The sequence below is a fragment of the Onthophagus taurus genome, chromosome 7 (genome assembly GCF_036711975.1).
Source record: "Onthophagus taurus isolate NC chromosome 7, IU_Otau_3.0, whole genome shotgun sequence".
Lineage (NCBI taxonomy): Eukaryota > Metazoa > Arthropoda > Insecta > Coleoptera > Scarabaeidae > Onthophagus > Onthophagus taurus.
Window position 1 is genome coordinate 30,971,313 of NC_091972.1, and position 13,310 is coordinate 30,984,622.

The 13,310-nt window shown below is 32.7% G+C and overlaps 1 protein-coding gene across 5 annotated transcripts in view; it reads right to left on the reverse strand.

Annotated features, from left to right (window-relative positions):
• LOC111421946 (hyperpolarization activated cyclic nucleotide gated potassium channel Ih) overlaps positions 1–13,310 on the reverse strand; it is a 373,674-nt gene that overhangs the window by 27,218 nt on the left and 333,146 nt on the right. For 3 of the 5 annotated variants that reach the window (XM_071198077.1, XM_071198079.1, XM_071198081.1), the window contains exons 4-6: positions 9,936–10,099; positions 9,726–9,862; positions 3,852–3,989 (exon numbers count right to left, since the gene is read on the reverse strand). In XM_071198077.1, coding sequence (XP_071054178.1) covers positions 3,852–3,989; positions 9,726–9,862; positions 9,936–10,099 — 439 coding nt within the window. Of the gene's footprint in view, positions 1–3,851; positions 3,996–9,725; positions 9,863–9,935; positions 10,100–13,310 lie in introns of all 5 variants that reach the window. The other 2 variants (XM_071198078.1, XM_071198080.1) reach the window with 1 other exon arrangement.

A 13,310-nucleotide genomic window follows, 5' to 3' on the forward strand; every position in this document is an offset into this window, starting at 1 on the left:
TTGTCTTATATTCGTTTTGGTTAATAACGAAAAAAAAAGATATTTTGTGTATTGTTGTGTAGGTATTGTAATACTTGAGACAAACTTGAGTGACGTTCTAATAGTCTCTGTAATAAAGTATTACGTAAGTTTTGCAATTGGGAAATTTGATTCTTTAAGAGTTTCTATCATAAATGTTACAGCTACATCTGCCATTAAGAGGTTTGCATCTCTTCGACATAGAGCCTCCACTGCTAATTTGACAGGTGTTAGTGATGATATTGCATCATTAATTTTACGGAACATAAAAATTTATAAAAATACGAAAATACCGAAAAATACCGGTATTGTGGAAAAAATACCGGTATTAAAATTTGACAAAAATCGGTCGGGATCCCGGTATCGGTATTACCGGGATTCCGTTATTCCGAACCCTACTTACAGTATTGGATGTAGAGAATAGATAAGGACATACTGATATATACTGATGATAAGTTCCTTCAGATATATTTTTATCCTGCATGATGTTGGTTGTAAACGCAATGCTTCAAAACTGATTTCAAAACATTAATGGATTTACATTTACATCTGATAATTTCTAGTTTTGGAGAGACGAAATTTGAAAAATGCAACCTTCATGATGTTTCCAAATACATTGCTTTTTTGATAACGAGGAACAATACGAATTATAAGACTTTAGAAGAAGATTACAAGAAATTCTGATCACCCCTTCAGATACAAAGCCTACTCTATCGTAGATATAGCAAGCCGCATCATTAGGATGACTCATTCTTCACTCCATAACAGCAACCTCTTGTACCCTCAAAAAACTTCTCCTCAGATATAGGTTTCCTCTATTATTAATGAACTTATTTCTTCTATAATTATTTGATTCTTGGAGATACGATTACGTTATTTATGGATTTTTGTTGAAGGTTAATAGCTGCTCTTAGACATGATTTTCCATCCGGATTGATGAGATATGACTTCATGATCAGCATTTGCTGGATTTTCATAGACTTCATGAACTGAACAACATCAACAAACCCTTTTTGAAGCACTGTGATGTTTTTATTCCATTTCAGATGTTTATTTTCATTTCGTCTAAAGATGGTGGATTGACCAATTTGAATGTAACATGCATAGCTTTCATTTCAATTTCTTTTTGTTTATATTAATATAGAGAAAATTATCATTACATCAAAGTTCAATCATTTTTAACCTAGTCTGTATTCTTGTACAAATAACATTCTCAAATTAACTATGGATTAGCCCACCCATACTAATCGACTATATAAACAGTGTTGGAAATTGTCGTACCAAGATGTCATAGAAGATTATTATTTTTGTAAAAGCCCAATTTCTAGGAATCTTCAATGCGATGATCTATCTATATCTATTGTTATTGGATCTAACAATGTGATACAAATTAAAATAATTACAACAAAACAACATTGCGCTGAACGTTGGCTCGAAAGGGCTATCGACATATTCTTTCTGTTCGATGGTTTATTGATTACTGTACAAAATCCTTTTTTTCAAAATCCAGTTCGCAACAGTACCATTTTGTTAAACTCGCCAACTTCGTATATATTTTCAAAATTTGTTGTTGATTGTTCGACGTTCGATTTTAACTAAGGTAATGTTACCACTTTTTTTAGTTGTTGCCTAAAGAGTCTATCTTTATTAACCGACGAGCGGGCGCACTGGCATAAAATTTATTTCTCCTTATATTATTTATTTGAAAGAATTCAACGCTAAATTATTCGTGTAACCATGTATTTTGAACACGATGATAAGAATATTAAAAAAATATATATTGTCTTTGTCTTCATGATAAAAAAATGTATAAAAGGCAAGAAATTTACACAATAATTGCTGTTTGATAAGGCCGTATTTATATTATGGGATGTATTTAAGGATATTTCGACTGGTTGGTACGTTTTTGAAAAATACAGGTTCGTATTGGCTATTTTAAGAGAATCGAAATATTTTTCTCCGTCTTTTCAATGTTTCAATCTTTTTGGCTTTTTTCGTGAGTTTGTAAAAAAACAGATTCAATATTGTTCAAGCGAACATGTTTTCAATTTCACGATATATTTTAGATTCATTTTTATGACATCTTGTCCTATTTATTTCAAAGGTTTCAATGCTTTCAATGCCTTATTCGTGTAAATAAGAAGTCTATTGAGCACAGACCTTAGTACAAACAGGAAGAGGGTTTCAGTTTTTATCCTCCGTGAAAAAATCTCATACAATGTGTGCTTCTAATTTTATCCTAAAAGGAAGGGTTTCCAAGAAATTACTAAGTTACCCTACATTTCGTAGCTATAGACTAGTATAGTCTTATAAAAATGTTCCCAACACATCATTTAATTAACATAATTTGTATGTAATCATCAAATATAAACCATTAAAAATAAATCTACTCTTAAAAATTTTTATTGTAAAAAATATGTATTGCCAAATTTATATTAACTTCATATAGATATAATTTTTCAATTTTGCGTTTTGTCCCCTAGGAGTTAAATCGAATTTGTCGTGTATATCTGTTGTTTCAGTTTGTATACAAGTATTTCTCTGTCAAATTTAAAAAAAGAATTAACCGACCAAAGATAGTCAGTAATAAATGTAGAAATAAACACAGAAAAAGATTGTAGTTTAAGAACGGTCTGTATAAAGAAGTACGTTGCCACTAATAAGTCATTTTTTGAAGGGTTGATTTGGTTAATAAAAAAAATAACCAGAATGTATCAATTCATAAAGAAAATTAAAGAATAATAATTAATTAAGGAGCGATGAAGCACCTTCGGTTTTTTAATAAAAATCGCTCGCTCCAGAGCTTTATAGAGAATATTTTGTCGTAAAGTTTTAGTCGTCTGTCATCTGTTTTAATGCACGTCATTTATTTTAATATACATACTCGGTTGCTGCGATAAACCCTTCGGGCGTAATTTCACCTGGATTAACTCTTATGCGCTGCCGGAAATTTTGTTTACGTGCCGGAAATTCCTGTTTCATTCGACAATTTATTCGCTAGTTCTGGAGCAAGGATTGTGGAAGGCCGTGGGACGAACAATTGATCGAACGGAAATATTATTTTTGAATATCACCGTTCGTCGTCCATATCCCAACAGACCGAATCTATTATTTTTTATTATCATCTTTTATTATTCAAGTTTTTGAAAATACACTAATATACGAAGGTTCGCTCTTAAAATAGTATGTTAAACAGATGTATTCAAGCCAAAGGTGTGCAATGGGGGTGCCTAAAAAAGTAGCAAAACAAAGAGAGGTAGCCTCATTCCAAGCTTGCCTGAGCAGAAGCCCCAAAGCCCGTAAATATCTTAAAAACCGCATCAGTCGTCAAAAGTCTTTAAATAACGTAAGGCAAAAACGTTCAAAAAAACAGGAAACAGAAAGGAATAGTACTCCCTTTTTTTCTATAGAAAAAACAAATGGTTAGTAGTCGGTTGGGTTAAAACCAAAACTGAACTGAAAGCTAAACAGAGTTTAAAACGTAAACCGGCAAAACAGTCACAAACACACCCTTCTATAGACTCTTTTTTTAAACGATTACATTTTTAAGTACTTTTCTTAAATTTTAATTTCAATTGATAATTTAATATCCATAATATACACTATTAAATTTTGTTATTTAATCATAAATTGTGATAAATAACAACAGTAGACATTTATATTAATGGACAGTGCGGAAGCTTTGCGCAAAATAACGTGATATTTTCCTAATATAAAAATAGAAACCCAAACTAAAAAATTTTCAAAAAAAAAACGAAAATATAAATCCGGAAAAGTTCGAAAGATTTTCTAATAAAATGTTAAGTGCTGGCGCCCTGTCTAATGATACTTACATAAACTTCTTCCCATTGGCTAACATATCGTACGAGACGAGACAGCCTCAGCAGCCTCACAAGGGACAACAATTTCGCGAGCCTTAGAATGCGCAATGCGCGGCCCGCGTGTAACAATTGAAAACTTTCGCCAAAATCCTGGAACAGAATTTTGAAATTGTTTCGGTAATTCGCAAGAGAACATCTACGCCCAACAGATCTACAATATGCAACAACAAAAAACACGGTGGGGGAACAACAATAAAACAGGGGGAACATCAACAATTCACTCTAAATAAACACTTTTCAATAAAATAACGTTTTCTTGAAAAAATCTTTTTAGATTTTCATAAACGTAATTCCATTGCATTATTTACTTTTTCAACAATAATATGAGGATTCTTAGGATTAACGTTTATGGAAACCAAAATCAGATCTCTATGTTGCTGCAGCCATTTTCCATTAATTTAACACAAATTGTGCCTTTTGTCTAAAAAAGACAGTCAACATGCTTCAACGCCTTTCTTCGCTATTGTTTTGACTATGATGTAGAAACACCAAACATTAACGAACCATCTTCTGATACTTTGATGAACCAATCTTCCATAACACTTACCTGGTATAATTTTATTATAAAAATATATTTATTATATACATATTTACTATGGTTTATTTATTAATTATGTTGCAATGTCTGGTGTATTCTTATATAAATATCTGTTACATAAGTTATGGAAGAAAATAGGTCATATAAAGGGATGTGTAGTGAAGGCTAAAGCATGTATTCGAAATTTCTTATCAAAACAAATTTTTTTATTAAGTAACATCGTGTTACCCGAGCTGGTTAACAAGTGACTGATTGATCAGATTATATAACACAGATGGGGCTATTAGATATTTTCAACCTTATCATATCAAGTATTTGGACAATTTACGGATTAAACGCAGACTATTTAGTAGTCCCATGACTCCAACATTTCTAAAAGTGAAGCACCACATCGACTCAGCTGCTGCCCGTAAAATTTTGAACAGCACACAACCACTTACATCACTTAGCATCAACTGCTAAGTAAACAAACTATTTCTACGTCAACTAAAAATTTCGAGTTCTATGTCCAGGCCAGGCAGGTGCAATGTGGATAGGATTTAAATGCAGAATGCAGAACAGAGTTCCAGAAGAGCCGAAAAACACAAATCAAGAAATTCGAGTCATTAGAACGTCGAACACAGAAAAAGACGAAAGATGGATTACCACTGGAATCGCTGGTTATTAATCGATCCAGCGTTCTACTGACGAAAAAAGAAACGGCAGTACATAATCCTTTGGTTATGTGTGAAGTACCATTCGCAGGATACCAGCCGTAAAAGCTGAAAACATCCGTCAAGACATCGCAAGAATGTTAGAAACAGCAAATAATCAAAGTTCAACTTCACAGTTAGTGAAAGAAGACCTTTATGTAGTGTAAGAAAGAGAACTGACATAGTCGTCCTGGTTACAGACAAAGGTAATACCAGTATGCTATTGGATATAAAGGAATACGAGATCAAAATGAACACTCACAGATTGAATTCAGACACCTATAGGAACAGTAGGACGATGAAGAACCTAATTAAGTCGATGGATATTTCACCAGAGGAACAGAAAAGCTATAAATGCCATTTTTTTATAAGCACCAGTAAGAATCTCTGGTTTACCAAAAATCCATAAGACGTCCCACTGCGACCTAAAGCAAGCGCAATTAATTCACCTACACCAACTTGCAAAACATCCCGCCTATGAATTGTCGTCCTTTACAGAAAATATGGATTCATTAATTAGTTAATATTTAGTTACTAGAGTCTGTATATTCAACCGATTTTGTACTTTTGAACTTGTTTTTGAAGAAGGTTCCAACATGACACCTAAAACGACAAACAGTTATTTAATAGCCTCGGTAGTTTTTAGTTTTATTTCTAATAACGCCGGCCGTGAAAGCCTACGAACGTATATTCCCCATATTTCAAAATAAATGAATTTTGTACAACAACCAAATATTAAAATCGATGGAGAAACATATTACATGTGAGCATTGTTTAAACCAAGAAAAGGGAATGCATAACCACCTCAAGCATAGCTATCAATAGTTCCTAAGTAGATAGCAAAATTCGATGAAGATATCCGGAATAGACGAAAATAGATCAGAATGGATTCAAAAAAACATATCCATAATCAATTCAATCTTAGCTACGACTATTCTTTCAGATTTATCAGTTCAGAATTCTTGGTAATTATAGCTTTCAATCAAGTAAATTTTACTACTCATCATACATGGTGGAATTCAAAATACATAACTCTAACGGATAACACATACAATAAGATTACCAGATTAAATTAAAAACAGTCTGCTTAAGAACTTCTTGCACGAAGTCTTTTATTTGAACAAATCCTTTTCAACATATTTTCTCTAAAGATTTCCATTTCCCTGTTTACAATGCACAATAGATTCAACAACATTTACCAACAGCCCATGCGCAGTGAAGAGACTTGGACAATTGGGTCAGTGAATAACAAGAAATGAACGTCAGCTTTGTGGACAAATTCGTTTTCAGAGAAGAGACCCATATTCATCTCTATGCTTACATTAATAAGCACTTTGTCACATAGGGCTTAAAAAATCATGAGTAGGATTTATGAGAAACAAATGTATTTACATGTCACTGTTTGGTGTGTACTTGGTGTGCAGGCTAGAGTTCTTAACTGCAAGATATTGTTCAAGAACGAATGTAGTGTTTTCAGCAGTTTCAGCAGTGGTCTTGAATGAGTATTTTTCTGATCGTATTTTGCTATAGAAACCAATTTTGAGGCCAGTATATCACTGTAAATGATAAAGTAAAATCAACCAAAAATAGTTTATAATTTCAACTGTATGGAATTCCAAAAGTCCGCTCTAAACCGAATTAAAAGATATCCACTTCCAATGGAAAGTAATCGTCGAATTGAATAATTTTTTTAAATGTGAATCATTCTGGAATATATAAACCTTTAGTTTCAGTTCTTTACACATTGGTCGTCTTTGCATTCTTGTGTAACCACTCATCTTATTCAAATGTATTGACCATATCGCATATCGTTCTTAATTGCAAGATATTGCTCAAGAACGTATGTAGTGTTTTCAGCAGTTTCTGCAGTGAGTCTTGGATGAATATTTTTCTGATCGTATTTTGCTACAGAAACCAATGTTGAGCTCAGTATGTCACTGTAAATGATAAAGTAAAATCAACCAAAAATAGTTTATAATTTCAACTGTATGGAATTCCAAAAGTCCGTTCTAAACCGAATTAATAGATATCCACTTTCAATGGAAAGTAATCGTCGGATTGCATAATTTTTAACTCTTATATGAAGTGTATTAATAATATGGGTAAAATAAATTCTTAATCAAGATCCGAGACACTGGTTTGGTGGAAGAAGAACACTCTATCGTATAAAATCGAACATGTATTTCTTACCAGCTTGGACATCTAGAAAATAATCTGCAAAATTTAAAAAAAAATTGGTTCTGTTTCTTCCTCCTCTGAATTTGCGGTATTGCCAGAATTTTTGATATTAATCTCTCTAATCATTTTTCCAATTTTCCTATTCGTTTCTGTTTAGTATAATGAGCTTGTAGATTCGTTTGTAATGTATTCGAACTTTACAACATTACGGGTCTGGAACGTTAGATATAGGAATGTTTTGTCGTCACGGTCACGGAGATCAGATATGCTATTTTAGAAATACTTCTTTTTGTTATTTTTATACTTCTCTAGGTGATTAATTTTACATCAATCGACAAACTGACACTATTAGTAATGACGCTACACACTCAATGACGTTGTCTAGTGAATGTCAGAACGAAACAATGGGCACGTTCAGCCAGTGTCAACTGTTGAGTTGTTATATTAGCAGTCGCGGCTGAATGATACGCTAAGTAAGCGCTGTTACGCATCAGTTTAGTAAATATGTCAGCATAAGTAATCTGCGCTTAGTTTGTCAGCGGTTGTGAAATTCTAGGTTAGGATTAACATTTTTTGTTTCTCCCCTTTAATTTTGAAAACTGACAAAACTGTATACAAATGATATTGTTAATGCAGAAACGCATCATCCACTATCTCTTGTAATAGCACCAAATTGTTAAAAATATTATTAGGTTATGCAGAACAGCTAATTCTCAATTGCTTGTTCAGCCGATTTCGTTCCGCTGTATTAAAGCTCATACAACTAGCTGACTGATTTAATTCAACTGTTGACACCTGCTGAACGTACCCATTGTTGGTTGGTTGGAGATGACTACATATTCTGGAAGATGTCAATACTGGTGATGAGTTTTGGGTATTTTTTTCAAAGCCAGAGTGATCAAATCGACTATCAAATTAGTCATTGAAATCGAGAATAATTATCAAAATTGTTCAAAATAAATCCAAAATAATTGTTCAGAATCAATTTCATCACAACTGTGACAATTCTCTAGGTACAAAGCAAGTATATCCCAAATGTCAAAAAGGACGAAGTTTATTGTAACATAATGAACGAAGACAATAGTTTCGACAATAGAAATAAGTTCAAACCTAACAACGACTCAACGAGATTTATCGCTGAAATCTAAAATATGTTAAAAAATTGAAATCTATAGAAATATGCGGTATGGATGGAATTAGATCAGATTGAATGTATGTTTTTGCATCCATACACATTAATGTGCGCCTCAATGTTTGGAGAAAATATCATCACTTATTTTCGTATATTTCTGTATTTTGATGAATTTACCTTGATGTTGATTGTCAGATCTACCGTTCGTTGTGAACATACATTCCCTGCTACAAGCATCACAACTACTTCTTTGTAAATAACTTATATCTACGCTTTTGTACTCTTGGCATCCATAACCGAAAGGGAAGATAATAATTCAATGCTGGTTAAAAATACTTTCATCATCATTTAACCAAATAGAATCTTTCATTAAGAAAAGTTGAGTATTTCTTAACTATCTTGTTAATTCTTCATCCATGGGACATTATTTACGACGGTTTTAATATGTTAAATAATAATCTATAAAATATTTAACAGATCGGTGGTAAATATTTTATAGATTTATTCAGTTCCTCTCCAAAAGTATTGGCAACCAAACGGTCGTAAATATGGCAATTAAAAGATGTTACTAAGTTACCAATTTTTTTCTTGTTGCGAGAAAACCCATTTTCCCAAACGTGCTGAACCATATCTATTGTAAATGAGTATGTTAGTTAACATGTAAGATCTTTGATAAATTTGTTGCGTTCTGAGAGTTTCTGTTTATGTATATGAATGATAATTGTAAGCGTTTTACGGAAAAAATATCATTTTCAAACACATTTCTTAATAATTTTAATCGTTTTTATTAAGCAGGTGCAGCAATCTATCTTCTTTATTTGGCTGGTTTTTTCTGAAGGACACTTCTGTTATTGCTAATGAAGTATTTTTACGCTAAATGCATATTTCGCCTCCTTAGGAATCAAAGATGAAGACGAAGATGAGACTGGTCAGATTGAGAAACTTGTATATGTTTGGAAAATTTCACCATCATCACTAAACAACCATATCACAAATACATTAAAAGATATCTTGTAAATAATAGTTTTTTAAACTAAAAAAACCTTAGCGCTAAACAAATATTTCACAAATTTTTGGAGATTAAATAATATCTACCCTTATATTTTTTCCAAAACATATGTAACAGATCTTATTCTAAACACGTATATTTGTTGGTTTTATGTACAAAGGGTAATAATAGGCAGGGAATATATTGCGTCACGGAAACATCTTAACATTGAACAATCAACATGTCATCATTTCCTTACCAATGTTTGCGTTTGAAACCAATATTAAAACCCACTTACTTGATTAAATATAAGAAATATATAGTCTAAGGGAATGGACGATATGAGGTCTAGGAAAAACCACGTCCTCAAGTAGTGCTTGGCAATAAGTTTCGGATCTAGGATCACTTGTTCTGCGTTATCCTGTTGCATTATACCTAATAACACAAGAATAAAATTAATAAACCTGAAATGATAAATTGGTTAAGATGTGGAAATTGAAAATATTACCTGTTCTAAAATTGACAACGATATCGATTAGGAATATTGTATCGGACAAACAGTTGAAGGCAATCCATCGAGTACTTAAGTCGTCATTGAAAAAACTAATGGCAACCGGCAATATGATAAGATTTGCTACCAATAACAGTAACATGCATAAGTCCCAATAAAATCTGAAAAGAGAAAGATAAATAGGTACTACCGAAGTATTCCAATTAATTTAAATTAGTTAAAAGTTCATAAACTTTTCAGTAGTCAATGTAATAATTTAAACCCGCTCTCTATACAGGAAACCTTAACTTGAGCTAGTTTAATTAATTTTAGCTCCTTAATGAGATTATAACTTCAGGTATTAATAATTGGAAGGTACAGGTCCCTTTTTCTTTACAGACCAGTTTTCCACATAATGGCTCGTTAACTTTGAAGTGTTAAAAAGTTTTATGTCCTTCGGACCGTTAAGGTTATAATGGTTTACGAGAAGGGTAAGAAATTCCTGAAGGTATCGTTAAGATTTTTGATGAACAACTATTTTTATTAAGCACACAAAATAAGTACATTGTTGGATAATAAAGATATTTTGTAGTAAATTTTTAATACCAACTCTTCGAAGAATACATGGAGTCAAGGTCGCGACGTATACTGCCAATTATAATAGAATATTGATACTCTAACCCTCTCTATTAACCCTCTAATCTAGTAATATAAGTGAAAGATGTTTTCTTTATGAAAATTTAACTTAAATGACGCCAGCACGACGTCAGGTCGCTAGGTTACACAGGTATTAAAAACACAATTAAGGTCGATTCCGTGGTTTTCTTTGACGTTAAGCTTCTTGTTCTCGAGCAAGAACAGCTTGAATATTAAAACATCCATATTTCATCATCAACCAGACGCGGAAACTTGACACATTAAACTCAAATTCTTTTTTAATACATTAATTTTTATGGTATCATAAAAGTTTCGGAGTCTCCTAAAAACATGGCGACCCAATTAACGAATCTCGTCATATACCTACGCGGCGGCTACTGTTTCCGTTTTTCAGCTTTCACGTATGTAGGAGTTATTTTTTTGTCGACGAGTCGTTTTCATACCTGTGCACCGTGTAACAGGCACTCTACTTTATCCAGGAAATTACAGCCCCCATGGGCTATTGTTTATTTTATTGGATACCAGCGGATTGAAACTGCCCCAAAACGAAGCGGTTGCCGCCAAATTTATGGATGCATCTATTTCGCGTTTCACATGACAGATACAGGCAATGGATTTATATTAATTGAAGCGCTTGTCGTATTTCGCATAATCCTCTAACGGGAGCTATATCAAATTTTATCACTGAAAATTATGATTGATGTTAACCCATCCCCATTTTCGAATTCAACAACCTAAACTGTATGGATTTCTTCTGCCGCATTGCATTCATCATTAAATCACGTCAACACTATCTGTAATACCCTAACCTTTGTCTGACTAAATTAATTGAAAAACTTACCAAAAAAGTGTCAAACAAAATGTATACATATTTTTGTATTAATATCATTTCCATGGACCTGTTGCATTTTAAAAATAAAACAATTGTGTCGCTAAAAAAAGATATTTATAAAAACTAAAAAATCAGAATTACTTTGCAACTTAATAGATAATTGTTTCAAAATAGATTAATGTAAATTTGAAATTCTGTCTCTTCTTGAATTCATTCTTCTTGAACGCAGTTTTCTTCATTTAGGATTTAGTTAGTTAGATATTGTGCCTAAACTGCGAAGTTAGGAACACTACGAGGAATGACTTTTTACCGCTGTGAATTTTTTAAAACTTATACAGGATGATTCATAAGTAATGGGCCAAATTGTAAATGTACGTTCAGGAGGCCAAAATAATAATATTTTCATTAACAATAATGGGTCTTAGTCTGCTCCTTACTGAGATACAGGATGTTAAAGCGAAAAAAATAAAATAGATTTTTGTTAATAGATCAGCTACTTTTCTACATAATGACTCATAGTTGACTTATAGTTTTTGTAAGGGTAAACAATAATGTGTGAGAGGATTTGAGTTAACTCGTAGATGTCGCCACATGCGCCATATGAATTAGATGAAATCAGCTACAAATTTTTTATCGCTCATTATTTTACAACATACTTGTTTAATTTGGATAGCCCCATCATTTCTGTAGAAAAAAGCTATACTTCTTTGATCTTGAAAATATTAACGATTTTCGAGATATTTGAATTTTACTAATTCACTACACTACATTTCACGGTGGTCGACGTAGCATTAATCTGTTAAGACACAAGCATGGCATGGAATGTTGACATTTACCTAACCGTAATTGATAATTGATAACAATATTAAACTGAAACCATAAAAAAATTACGTAATAAAACAATTTATTGTACGCCAGTTAATAAAACGAAATACAACATTAGAACAGACTTGAACTAAGACCACTTACGACAACTGTTATCAAAACCTACATGTTAATGTTGTGCGAAGTTAAATTAAATTTAAGCTTAATTATGAGCTACTGCAAAAGGTTTTCAACATGACCACCACCAGCATTTATACACGCATTTAACCGTTTGGTTAAGGATTGTCTGACTTTAAAAAATGTAGCAGGATTATTTCGTATTGAATTGGCTGCATCTTGAATTCTATTCCATAACTCGTCTCGTGTATTTATAGTAGGTTCAGCATAGACCATTGATTTCATGTAACCCCACACATAAAAATCAAGTGGATTAAAATCGGGACTGCGAGGTGGCCACTGAAATTCACTACCACGTCCAATCCAACGGTGAGGGAATGTTTCATTCAGATGTTCGCGCACAGCACGTGAAAAATGTGGAGGAGCACCGTCTTGCATGAACCACATATTTCTTCTTAGTTGTAATGGAAGATCTCCCAAGAGGTCAACTAAGTCATTATTTAAAAAAATTAAATATGACTCTCCATTTAAATTAGGAGGTAATTCAACTGGGCCCAGTAATGTATTGCCTATTACACCGCACCACACATTTATTTTAAACTCGTGCTGGAAATGTCTATCTTTTTTTAAACGAGGGTTTTCGGTTTCCCAGGCATGACTATTTCGCCAATTAAAAACTCCGCGTCTGGTAAAGGTTGCTTCATCCGCGAAAAGAATGTTATTTAGGAATGTTGGATTATTATTCAATTTTCCTTTTAGCCACTGACAAAATTGAACTCTGATTCGATAATCTGTTGGAAGTAAATTTTGCACAGGTATAAAATGATAGGGATATAAATTTTCCTTGTGTAAAATTCTAGTCACGGATGGTTGGCTTATTCCAGTTGCTGCAGACAATCGACGAGTGCTTATTTCAGAATTTTGCGCAATTCTTACCAAAATTTCATCTTCTTGCTGCGGAG